Consider the following 14151-nt stretch of genomic DNA (forward strand, 5'->3'; position numbering starts at 1 on the left):
ATATAGAACCTGTCAAATTCAACCTGCCAACTTTAATGATTCACACACACATATAGAACCTGCTAATTTTTCTTTATAGAAAGAATTTGCCAAATATCAATGTACTCAACCTGCCAACTTAAAAAATCCACATACATACATAAACCTACCAATTTTTCTGATCCACACACACACATAGAACCTGTCAAATTCAACTTGCCAACTTTAATGATCCACACACACATGTAGAACCTGCCAATTTTTCTTTATAGAAAGAACTTGCCAAATATCAATGTATTCAACCTGCCAACTTAAAAAATTCACATACATACATACATAAACCTACCAATTTTTATGATCCACACACACACATAGAACCTGTCAAATTCAACCTGCCAACTTTAATGATCCACACACACATATAGAACCTGCCAATTTTTCTTTATAGAAAGAACTTGCCAAATATCAATGTACTCAACCTGGCAACTTAAAAAATCCACATACATACATAAATATATATATATATATATATACATGCAACCTGCCTAATATCAATATACTCAACCTAAATCCACATACATATATATACATGCAACCTGCCAAAAGTCCATCTACATATATATAGATGCAATCCACATACATAACTATCAATGTTGTCTTTAGAAGACTCGTACATATATCAAATTACAATAAAACACCACACGCATAACTCACACACTTACTAAGTTCCTACAACTCCCCTTGTAATTGCCATAAATGCGCAATGAGATCTGATTGGAGTTGAAAATGATTTTTATGGTCTCGAATACATTGATGGGTTTCAATGAACTCCGTAAATGTATTTGTGTTCTCCCGTGACAGTTGTATAGTAGGATTGTCACCAATTTGCTCATAATCTAATTCCACTGCTTCATTTACATCTCGGTCATCCTCAACGATCATGTTATGAAGAATTATACATGCTTTCATGATGTCTTGAAGCATTTCACTATCGAAAAATCTTGCAAGTCCACACACAATTACAAATCTTGCTTGAAGCACTCCAAATGCACGCTCTACATCCTTCCTATTCACCTCTTGGGCTTTTGCAAATAATTTGTTTTTGTGTCCTTGCGGAGATGAAATTGTTTTAACGAATGTTGACCACTTCGGATATATGCCATTAGCAAGGTAGTATCCCATTGTATACTCATGACCATTGATTGAGTAATTAACTGTAAGAGCACGTCCTTGTTCGAGCTCAGAAAATATAGGAGACCATTCTAATACATTAATGTCATTATTTGACCCAGGTAACCCAAAAAATGCATGCCATATTCAAAGATCAAATGATGCTACTGCTTCCAAAACAATGGTTGGCTCACGAATGTGACCAGAGTACTGACCTTTCCATGCAACCGGATAATTTTTCCATTTCCAATGCATGCAATCAATGCTCCCTAGCATCCCTGGAAATCCACATCTTTCCCCATTGGCTAAAAGTCAAGCAATGTCTTCGTTATTTGGGGACCTCAAGTATTCCTTGGAGAAAATATCAACCATCGCTTTAACAAATTTTTTCAAACTTTTCATTGTAGTGGATTCTCCAATCCGCACATACTCATCCATAAAATCAGTTGTAACTCCATAGGTAAGCATCCTAAGTGTAGTTGTTATCTTTTGAAGAGAAGATAAACCCCATTTTTGGGCATTATCTCTTTTTTGGATAAAGTAAGATTCATTTGCCTCTATCTCATGCTGAATATGGAGAAAAAGATTCCGACTCATCCGAAATCTCCTCTGAAATAAATTAGGAGGATACACTGGTGTGTCGGCAAAGTAGTCAAGATAAAGTCTTTTATGGCCTGCCAAAAGATCATGTTCGATATACCGACGACGTTTACGTTGTTTAGTTGAACCCTTAAGAACTCGCCTCATTATCTCATCCTCATCTGAGTCGTCAAAAAGCAACTTTTTAAAAAGAGCTCTGATATCATCAAAGCAAAGCGATATTGTGGTTATGTGAAAAAGAAGAAGAGAACATGGAGGAGTTAGAAATATAAAATTGAGCGGATATATGAAGAAGAAGAGAACATGGACCTGAGTAGAGTGCATATATATGGTAGGACAATTTAGAAGAAGAGCTCTGATATCATCTAGATGAAAAAAAAAATGATTGTCATGCATGCCCTATAACTATAGGCTGAACATAAAGAGTTAAGATATAGAGAAACACATTTTTGGTACAGGCAGTACAAGTCTTATAACTTAAAAGAGTACAAACAGGCACACCAAAAAAAAACCATGACGAAGTCCCCTTCCCTTTCAGACAGCCACACCGAAAAAAAAAAATTTAAGTGGTACATGACATAGTGCTTCTAATCTCACCAAACAACCACACAAACAACAGTAAAATAGCCACACAAACAGCAGTAAAACAGCAACATAAACAGCTAGCAAATTTAACTATCATAAACAGCCAAAGAAACACCCTTAAAACAGAATTAAACAGACTTAAAACATATTCCAGCTGGCAAATAACTATCAGAAAAAATTAAACAGAAGTATAAAACTAAAAACAAACTTAAAGTTGGAACAACCAATTGGTAGAAGATATGATATCAAACATAGAAAATACATAAGTTTTTCATATAAACAAAAATGATGAGATTACATAGGTGGCATAACCTACTTCCAATTGATCAAGTTGGAACAATACATCACCTACATGTTCCAAACCTACGCTTAGAATAAGCCACTACCAAAATAAGGTTATTTACAAAATGGCATCTACATATGCCAAACCTAACCCCAAAATAATTTACTACCAAAATAAGGTTACAACAAGACATCTATATGTTCCTTGGGTCAACTCCAACTTGTCTTGCAAGGATTCGATCCTTGAGATTTTCAAAATAAATTATTTCTTTGTCATTCATGCCACTTGTATCCATGGTCATTATTCTTCCCTCCTCCTTAATAGTTTTAAGACGAAGCTTTTCCGCTTTGATGCAAAGAGCCTCTTGGTCTTGTTCATGTGATGCCTGAATATACTACAATTTTTTCGCCAAATAATCATCGAAACCCTTATCACCATCTGTCCTCTTTCGCTTAGCCTTTTCGGCTTTTCTACCAATTAATCTCTCTAGTACCACTGTGTCATCATCATTACTATCAACTTAATCAATTGAACTTGGAGTTTGAGAGAGCCTTTTTGATATTTCCTTAGGCATACTCCACTTTGGTTGGTTCTTCAACACAACCCAACAATGTTCATAAGCAAAAGCTATGTATTTGTCGGTTGCTAGATTTGGTGTAGCTTTATATAGATCCTTTGCTTCTTTCAACTAAAGTTTTTTTTTAAAGATAAAATAATCAGAGTCTTGAAACTATAAAGGAAATTAATATTACGACACTATTGCAATATAATTTATACCTTGTCCTCGTCAGTTATACCACTTTTATTTTGAGCTTCAACTTTAGCCATGAACCCAGTAAACCTACTTGTCTCCCTATTAATATTTCCCCATCGACTTGATAGGGAGGTACTAGAACGTGTGATTCCGTAAGTATTGTTCGCGCAAAATGATTCCCAAATTTTCGTCCAAAATTTGTCACCATTTTGTTCAATACCATGCATAGCATCCATGCCAATGTTAAGCCATGCAGAGATGAGGAGGAGGTCCTCATCTACACTGAAGTTGCCACCACATTTAAAGGTGACAATTTCAACTTCCGGTAAAGACTAGATGGGCATTGAAGGATTTTGAGACCCACTTAAAAATGGTTCCACAAAATCGGAATCTGCTTGTAGAAATTACCATATTGTTCATAGTCTTCTTGCCTAACCATCCCTTTTAAATAGGGAACTTAAAACAGTTAGTGTATGAAGTCAATTTTTATTTGTATCATTACAATCAGTATAAGCTAATCATAATATTTTGGTGGCAACTTCTCGCATATAGCAACATTCTACAATATATGTTGACAACTCCTAATCAAAACAATATATGTTGACAGCTCCTAATCAACATATTTCAACTATAATACAGTAATTTTTTGTTACAAAAATACTAGCCCTATACACAGCCAAATATTAAACAATTGAACATCAAGTTGAAAGACTAAGAAAAGAAATGGATACCAGTTATCTGGAAAGTACACATTCACCTTAAAATTAACACTACAAAAAACAATATATTATGACCATGTTTTCTGAACATTTAAGAAACAAACAGGAATCCAAACACAAGAGAGTAAAAACAAACACCGTGAGTATGAGCAAGCTCACCAAAACAAACAGGAATACATAACATATTTTACAACTTGTTGTGATGACAAATTATAATTAGTGCAACATCATTTTCATTAGGACCATTATTGACATCACTTTTATTATACAACAATCACAAGTTATCACCTCAGGCCGCTGTGAAATTTTAAATTTATTATGTTTTTAGACCTTTGTTCTACTTGAGCCTGCATTTTAAACCATATATTTCAAATTTCAACTAGTATATGTTTTATTTAGCAAAAAAAAGAAAAAGAAGAAGAAGAAAAGTCTGTTTCTACAAGTATTTATTAGACTCGAGAAAATCAGTAGGGTGCTGTTATGACACATTACCCTTCAAAAGAGCAATTTTACCCAAACGAATATATCCAAGTTTTGTTTTTGGATAAAGAATGTATTCAGGTTAAAAGGCCAAAATTCCCCTTAAAAAAAAGCCTATAATTAAAATTGGCATTCCATTTTGCTAAAATCGCAATGAGCATTGACAAATACTAGCAAAACTCACTACACTGAAAATTTCTTAAGCCATTTTTGCGGTATTGCCCAAGATAAAAATACAGGATTTCTAATTCAATTGCTACAATTAGGTCTCATTTAAGTGAATAAAACCTTCAATAAATTTTATTTAAAAAAAAAAAAGGGAGAAGAAGAAGAAGAAGAAGAGGAAGAAAAACCGTTTAGTCAATGAAATACCCAACTTCCATTTAAACAAATACAAAATTGGGGGATATAATAGCACCCATGCAATCAAGAATGAAGCACCACTCAACCTAACCGCTTTCATAGGGTTAATTTTTATTGCACAAGCTAGAGAGGAGTTTTTACAATAGCTTTTAATATTTGGCTAACAGAATGTTCTCTCTCTCTCTCTCTCTCTCTCTCTCTCTCTCTCTCTCACACACACACAGAGTATATCTCTTAATGAAGATTAAACAATGAAGCAAATAACTGTTTACAAAGACAGAAATCCAATGATTCAAAAACACCTGGAGAAACTGAATTAGATTGATCACAAAAGGGCTCAAGACTAGATCCTAAGGTGTTGAAACTAAAAATTCAGAGACTATGCAGTAAAATACAAGTTTGGCAACTTCTATAGAGAATCCTCGTATTATCAACAAAATTTACTCCCTTGAACCTCTTTTGTAAAGAATAAAACACAAATAAATATGGCCACTTATAAAACTAATTGAGCTGTGCCTGTGGCAATTCAAGCAATCCCACATATAACCCATTAATCATTTCTCTCTATACGTCGTTACCATTACTTTTTGCTATCACAGAAACCCACAACAAAACCTTCCAATTAGCAATCACAAAAATTCTGTAGCTGAACATTCTGAAGTCTGAACCCCATTTCTATTAAACACTAATAAGTGCAAACGGTACAACGTTATTCAATTTATGAGTTGCAACTAAATACTACATAGAATACAAGAACACCAATTACATACATAAAATTGGGATTTTGGTAGAAAGGAGGAGTTGTTGAATGATTTGTGAGGAAAAAAAAATGCTTATCAAAGAACGGTTTTACAGAGGGGTACAGAAACAAAGAGAAAAGAGAGAAGGGAGAGAAATAGATAGAGAGAGATACTTACTAGTAATTGAAGATAAAGCTGAGCAAACTTTCAGAAGATGAACCTAAGCAAACTTTCTGAAGATGCTAAATCAACAACAAAAACTCTGCAAACATCAACAACAATTCTTTGATCAAAACTCAAATACAAACACAAGCGGAATCCCTCTTTTTCTTGCAGAGAGAGAAAAGAAACACAAACACAAAACTCTAATACATTGATCAAAACCCACCTTTCAGTCAGCACCAACACCGACTGAGTTGAATCCGCCAACACCGACGGAGCTTCATTTTTGCAAAATCTGAACCCAAACCCAAAAACCCTTGAGAATGGGCGAGGGTGAATCGGTGAATGGGTGAGGGTGAAACTTCAGCGATGGAGATGGGTGAGGATGAATGGGTGAGGGTGAATCAGTTGAGATGGGTTAGAGTGAATCGGGTGAGAAATTTCAGAGATGGAGATGGGTGAGAAATTTCGGAGATGGTGATGAAGTGTGAAATTTCGAAGATGAGAGACCAAATGGAGAACAGAGAGGGAATAGAGAGAGAGAAGTCCCCGCACAGAATGTATTGATGATAGAGAAGTTTCGGGGGGAAAACATTCATAAAATATATTATTTCTGATACAATACTTGCTATGTTAGAATTGCACTATAGCACTATTGCAAAAAATTTTGCAATAGTACCGTTTACAATTCTCTGATGCAGTTAGTTTTAAGGCTTAAAATGCTATATTTCTCTTAGATTTGGCATTAGCATTCCCCAATGCTAATGCGCTTAGCTGTGTCATGGGAACATCGATCAAAGGCTGAAATTATTTGTCCATGACCAACACAGTCCTGCCATGTTTGCCCATGATGGAAACACCTGTGTCCATTTTCGAACACAGAAAAAATTATGGCTACGACTAAGGAGCCACATGCCTCGTAGTCGGGTCAAGCCTAGCCTAGCCTATAAATGGACGAGCTCCACGCCATAACAAGGAATGAGAAAAAATAACTCCTTCGCACACTTCCCTTTTTAGAGGTTATTAACATGGCCATCGAAGGCTTCCTCATCACCTATTTCTTGATAACCTCATTGATTCCCTTTATCCACTTTTGCATGTGTTCGATGGTGTACACACAGTAGTTTGGTGTGATTTTGCGTCATATTTATCATCGCACCACAGGTGTTTTTTACCCAAAGCCCTTACCGCACTTACCATAAATTGACCGATCATTGTGCAATTCAATGTGGCTTGATCATAGCTAGCTATAGGGACGGAACTAGGATCAAAATTTAGGGAGGCCAAAACCTCAATTAAAAAAAAAATTCTTTAAAATACAAATTAGCATATATTTAACGTTAAGAAAATATCAATAAAAGAGAGGAGAAACAAAATAACCGTTTATTAATACATTTTAAATTAATAATTTACAAATAGAATTCAACATTCTTTTAAATAACAGAAATCATCTATAGTTGATTTTGTACTAAACTCTGGAACAATCTCCCTTTCAATCCTAATTTTCTTTTGATTAATGATACATGAATTTATAAATTTTATATAACAAAATTTGTAATACTAATGACTGTACACTACACATTAGCACCAATTTATTAACACAACTATTCAATTCTATAATACCCCACATAAAATTAAACTAATTTACTAACAAACAACCAACTAGTAAGTAGTAAGTTAAAAAAAAATTAAATTAAATATTTTAAGTTAAAAATGAATAGCCAAACACACCTACCATCCCACCTCACACACTGATTAATGGCCACCCACGCAACCCACTCTTACTCACTACAAGTACATTAACTTGGTTTGAAATTTGTATTCATCTATCTTTTTTCTTTTTTTGTTTGCACTTTATTTTTTCTTTTCAGCAAAAATAGTCATATCTTTTTCACGAACATTCAAATAGTTAATCTTAACACTTATAAAAAAAAATTGCTTAGATCTAAGAAGAAAGAGAAAGAAAAAGCCAACACAGTAACTCAGATTTTGTAGTATAATTGTTTGCCAGTTGAGTTTTATCATTTTCATGGGCCAATTTGTAACTTATTGGGAGGAGGGGGGCCAAAAATAATTATTTTGGGATCAATTGTTAAACTATTCATTAAATGTGTATACTATTACTATTTGTTTTTTTTTTTAAATTCCCGGGATGGGGGGGGGGGGGGCAATGGCCCCCTCTGCCTCTTACTAGTTTCGTCTCTGGATAGCTAGGTGGAGTCTTTTTTTCTCATTTTGGATTAGACTGGGTCAACCTGAATATCTTTTTCCCCTTTGTTTTGGGTTGTGTGAGGGCACGAGGATCCAAGAATACAAATACAGGGATTAGGGACAAAGCCGAGGAGATGAACCTCAAAAAGCACCAGCAGAATGTTCTAGGAAAAATACAAGTAACCTTATGCAAGTGCAGAAAGACAACAATGGATAAGGACTCCAGGGATGTCAACTTGCCCTCAAAAAGCCAAGAACTAAGGCTAAAGGTTGTCGAGCACAAACCGAGGGCGAAGAGAAAGATTTGTCACCAAGCGGGGAAGAAAGGAAAGAGAATGGATAAAGAAACCATCACCTCTATATTTAACGCACTGCAACCACTTAGCTAGCCACAATAATGACGAAATGACCTTTGAACAGTGTCCACTCAGCTCATACCTCAGTGTAGAAACCTTCTAGTAAGGCCTTGATGAGACAAATATCAAAGAAATCCAATCCTGACCTTCCAAATGTAGGCTTAGATACATCTTGGCTGAATATATAAAGCCAGGAAGCCCCTGGATCAGAAAATGAACGTTTGGAGACTTAAAACTACCTATAACCTCTATCTCGGACTAAACCCGAGGATCCCTATATATGCATTTCAAGGCTGTTCATTATAAAAGACTTTCTGTCTACATGTGAATTAATTCTAACACACTAACTTAAGTATTTTCATCTTGTTAAGGGCATTTAAGATTGATTGAGCATCCCACCTCTCAAAAATTAATTGTGTGAGCAAAAGTAGCAAGTTTGTACCTGACATAAACCTTACTCACTTTTTGCCCGCCACAATTGGCACCGTCTGTAGGAATTTCTCCTAAATACCCATGAAAGTCTTCATAGTATGGCCAATTCCAGATAAAGTGGATCATTGGAATCCATGGGTCCCAGCATAGGGACCACTTTGTTAATCTTGAACGAAGGAGGGACTGTCACGTGGCCCATACCCATAGCGAAAGGGCCCCGTCCATGCATTCTAAGTGAACTGGTCAGCATCAAGCCAGTCATAATTCACGTGATGAGGAGGTGTATAACCCTAAGAAGAAAGTGGATCAATTATGCCAACGACTTCATCTCGAATAAGGGAGTAGAGGACTCCTACCCTAAGCCAGAGTTCTAACTTTGAGACTGATGGAAGTTACCAACCTCGGAGTAGAACTCCACCCAGCGAATTTTTTTCGTCGTCATCCCATCACACTTCAGGAAGAAAACATTATCATAGGAGATCTAGGACCCCACAAGGAGAAGCCAGGGGAATGACGCCATGGGGAAGGCCCTCCTCCAAATATCTCGCTCCCTCTTTACTCGTCGTATTGAGTAGGCCGAGATCCCTCGTTGCTTCAACCAGCATACTTTTACCATTTATAATGGCAACACCGATCATATTGAACATGTGAGCCATTTTAATCAAAGAATGGTCATCCATTCCAAGAATAAGGCATTAATGTGTAAAGTCTTCCCTTGGAGCCTCGACCCAATCACCATGAGTTGGTATGGTCTTGAGGAGGGATCCATAAACTCTTTTGAGGAACTAACAAGGGTATTTAGAGCAAGATTTGTGACATGCAACCAGGTTCCAAAGCCTCTAGACTTTTTACTCTCGATGACTATGAAGGAAAGGGAGACCCTAAAAATCTATTTAGACAAATACCGAGAAACTTATAATGAGATTGATGGGGATTTTGAAGATGTTGCCGTTAGAACCTTCAAAGTGGGCCTCCCTACACATTATAACCTTTGGAAGTCGCTGACCATGAAACCTCCTCGAATCATGCATTAGTTAATGGATCAAATTAAGAAGCACAAGAGGGTCGAGGACAATCAGAATTTGAGCAGGGGAAAGGCGAAGGCTTTTACCCCGAACCCAAAAGAAAATTCAGCTAGTCGGTTTACACCATCCCTACCAAGGAGAGAGTTTTTCAACCAGGTGCCTCATAACTCTACTGGACCCCAAAAGGTAAGCTCGGTATTTAAAGAGCCAATCTACTGAGTGCTAGAAAAAATCAAGGATGAGCCTTATTTTAAATGGCTAAACAAGATGGGAGGGGATCCCACCAAAAGAAATCAAAGTTTGTATTGTCAGTACCATCAGGACGGAAGTCATACTACTAAGGATTGCAGGACCTTACAAATCTTTCTTGATCAGCTAGTTAAAGCTAGAAAGTTAAGGCAGTTTTTACACCAACCTACTGGTTAAGGGGAATAGCCTGCAGCAAGACTGCAGAGGAGTGGAGTTTCTCGATCTTCCCTGGGAATGATGAATGTTATCTTTGCAGCTCCAAGGAAGGACTCCAACTTGATCAGTGGAGTTATGATGATATCCTCACAATTAATGGAGAATGGAGAAGAAGCACCACCTAAAAAGCTTAGGACTCAGGATCAACCAATCATGGGATTTTCCGAGGATGACAAGGAGGGAACAATTCAACCACACGATGATGCATTGGTGGTGACCTTGTGAATCGCAGGGTTTGATATCAAAAGGGTAATGATCGATCAAGGAATTGGGGTTGAGATCATGTACCCAGATCTATTTAAGGACCTGGGGCTTAAGCTAGATGACTTAAGTAGGTATGATGTCCCTCTGGTTGGGTTTGATGGGAATACTATTATCCCAAAGGGAATGATCTGACTACCCGTGCAAACGGAAAGTGAGGTGGTTAACGTGGATTTCATCGTTGTGGAGGCTTTTTCACCCTACACGACCATCCTAGCTAGGTCGTGGCTGCATGCTATGAGGGCTATGTCTTCAACTTTGCATGTGAAAGTGAAGTGTCTTACTGAGGAAGGACTTTGAGGACTACTAGGATGCCAAGTAGTGGCCAGGAAGTGCATGGTGGCGGCCATCAGGCACCAAGAGTCTAAAATAGGTTCCTCAGAGTCGAACCCAACCTTATAGCAATCACCAGTCGAACCTCTAACCTCCCCGAATTCCTCAGTGTCATGTGAAGGGCTGGAAAAAATCATTATTGGACAGGACGAGGAGAGGTACTTCCAGGTTGGAATTGAGCTTTCACCAAACGAGAAGGAAGAGTTAGTTGATTATTTGAACAAAAATTCGGATGTCTTTGCATGGAGTGCATATGAAGCACCCAGAGTTATCCAGAATTTATATGCCACAGCTTGAATGTCAACCCCAAGGCAACTCCAAAGAAGTATCAACCTCAGAGGTCCTCTAAGGAGCATTCTGAGGCAATGAGAGGTTCGAAAGCTTAAGCAAGCTAGGGCGATCAAGGAAATTTTTTACCCATAATGGCTAGCCAATACTATAGTTGTCAAAAAGAAATAAGGAAAATGGAAGGTATGTGTAGATTTTACAAACCTTAATAAGGCTTGCCCTAAAGATCCATTTCTCGTTCCAAGGATTAACCAGTTAGTTGATGCAACATTTGGCCACCCTTAAATGAGCTTCTTAGATGCTTTTCAGGGATATCACCAAATTCCTCTGGCATTATTGGATTAGGAGAAAACGGCTTTCCTTACCCCAACAGGAAACTACCATTACGGAGTGATGCCTTTGGCTTAAAGAATGTTAGGTCCACATACCAAATAATGGTAACTAGGATGTTTGAAAGTCAATTGGGCACAAATGTAGAGGCTTACCTCAATGATATGGTGGTAAAAAGCAAGGAAGTGTATAGGCACCTAAAAGATCTCGAGGAGGTCATTGCGGTACTAAGAAGGTATAAGTTTCATTTAAACACCTTCAAGTGCTCTTTTGGTGTAGGGTCTGAAAAAATTTTGGGCTACATGATTACCCATCGAAGAATTGATGTTAATCACGACCAGATCAAGGCCTTTCATGATTTGCACCCTTTTCATAATCCAAAAGAAGACCAGCATCTAACTGGGATGACAGCGGCCCTAAATAGATTCATATCACAGTTGGCTGACCAATGTAGACCCTCTTTCTAACAATTGCATAAATGGAAAGATTTTGCTTTTTCTAAAGAGTGTAACAAGGCTTTTGAGGACTTGAAGGCGTATCTAGCTCATCCTCCAATCTTGTCTAGACCAAAAAATAAGGAGATCTTATATGCATACATAGCCGTTACACCATATGTAGTAAGCTTGGTCTTGATACGAGTCAAAAAAGGGATCCAAAAGCCAATATATTATGTTGGTAAGTCTCTCCAAAAGGCCGAAGTACGATATGTCCCCCTTGAAAAAGCTATCTTGGCCATTATTCATGCTACGAAGAAGCTTCCACATTATTTTCAAGCTCACACTATGGTTGTCCTTACCCAATTATTATTGCAAGCATTACTTCAAAGATCTAATTATACAAGGAGAGTGGCTAAATGGGGAACTATGTTGGGAGCATTTGATATTAGGTACCTACCTAATACGACGATAAAAGGGCAAGTCCTTGCAGACTTGGTGGCAGATTCATCGAGGAATTAGATCAAATCAATCATGAGGAGGCAGGAACGCCCAAAGAGGAAGTAAGGATGAACCTAGTTTTGACCCAATAGACTTGGCACTTGTTTATTAGTGAGGCAGCTAACCAAAAGGGATCAAGAGTTGGAATTGTGGTAATCTCTCTAAAAGGGATTATACTGGAGAAATATTTAAGGCTCAACTTCTCGGCAACGAATAATAAGGCCGAATATGAGGCCCTCCAAGCGGGATTAATTGTTGTACAAAAGCTCGGAGGTAAACTCGTAAAGGGATATTGTGATTCAAGGCTCATAGCTGGGCAGGTTCAGGGTGAATTCAAGGCAAAGGACCCAAGGATGCTATGGTATCTGAATCAAGTAAAGTGTTTGCTGGGTAACTTTTAGTCCTTCATCTTAAAGCAAGTTCCTCGAAGTAAAAATTGCCGCACTGACTCATTGGCAACTCTAACTACCTCAATTGGAGAAAAACTCCCGAGGATCATACTTGTAGAAAACCTTTCAACTCCTGCTCTATAGTTAGGTGGATCCAATAGTCACATTCCTCGAGGATGGGAATTTGCCCGAAGATAAAGTTGAGGAAGAGAAAACTTGAAGAAAAGCACCAAGGTATTGGCATTTCGAATAGTAGAAGTTGTACAAGCACTTGTATTCAGGATCATACTTGTTATGCATACATCCTAAGGCAGTTGAAGCATTATTGGAAAAACTTCATGAAGGGATTTGTGGCAGCCATATAACAGGTAGGTCCTTGGCTCATAGAGCTCTAACGCAAGGCTGTTGGTGGCCGAGCATGTAGAAGTCCTCCAAAGAGTATATTAAAAAGTGTGATCAATGCTAGAGGTATGCCCCAAATATCCACCAACCTGAGGGAGTTCTCAATCCTTTGTCCAGTCCATGGTCTTTTGCCTAATGGGGATTAGACATCATTGGAATGTTCCTAAAGGCTACGGGAAATCAGAGATACCTCCTTGTCGCTACTGATTATTTCACCAAATGGGTGAAAGTCGAGCCTTTTGTGAATATCTGAGATCAAGATTTGAAGAGATTTGTATGGCAGAATATTGTGACAAGATTTGGGATCCTAAACACTCTTATCTTGAATAACGGGCTTCAATTCAATAGCAAGGCCTTTTGGAGATATTGTTGTGATTTGGGTATAAAAAACAAATACTCCACACTAGCATACCCTCAAGGTAATGGCCAACCGGAGGCCACAAATAAAGTCATTGTAGATAGGTTGAAGAAGAGACTAGAGGAGGCCAAGGGCAAATGGGTGGACGAGTTACCACATGTGTTGTAGATGTATCGTATGACTCCTAGGAGGTCCACTAGAGAGACCCCTTTTTCCATGACATATGGATCCAAAGAAATTATCCCTCTAGAAACTAACTTCCCAACAATGAGATCCAACCAATTTAGCAGTAGTAGTAATGAGCAACTCCTCTCCACTAATCTTGATTTGGCCGAAGAATGAAGAAAGATTGCCATCGTTAGGTTGGCCCAATATCAACAAAAGTTTAGGCAAGGATACGAGAAAGGGATAAAAGTTAGGACGTTCGGACCAGGGGACCTTGTTTTGAGAAGGATGGTTGGAAATATGAAGAACCCTTCCTAGGGAAAGCTCAAACCTAATTGGGAAGGACATTATCGGGTGACTTCAATA

At 37.8% G+C, this 14151-nt stretch overlaps 1 protein-coding gene across 1 annotated transcript; it reads right to left on the reverse strand.

Annotated features, from left to right (window-relative positions):
- Window positions 1-708: 708 nt before the first annotated feature.
- LOC111988159 (uncharacterized) lies at window positions 709-1161 on the reverse strand. The gene has a single exon (XM_024019928.1). It carries the CDS (start codon window positions 1159-1161, stop codon window positions 709-711), a length of 453 nt encoding a protein of 150 aa, XP_023875696.1.
- Window positions 1162-14151: the final 12990 nt, after the last annotated feature.

Source organism: Quercus suber, unplaced genomic scaffold (assembly GCF_002906115.3).
Source record: "Quercus suber isolate HL8 unplaced genomic scaffold, Cork oak 2.0 scaffold_438, whole genome shotgun sequence".
NCBI lineage: Eukaryota > Viridiplantae > Streptophyta > Magnoliopsida > Fagales > Fagaceae > Quercus > Quercus suber.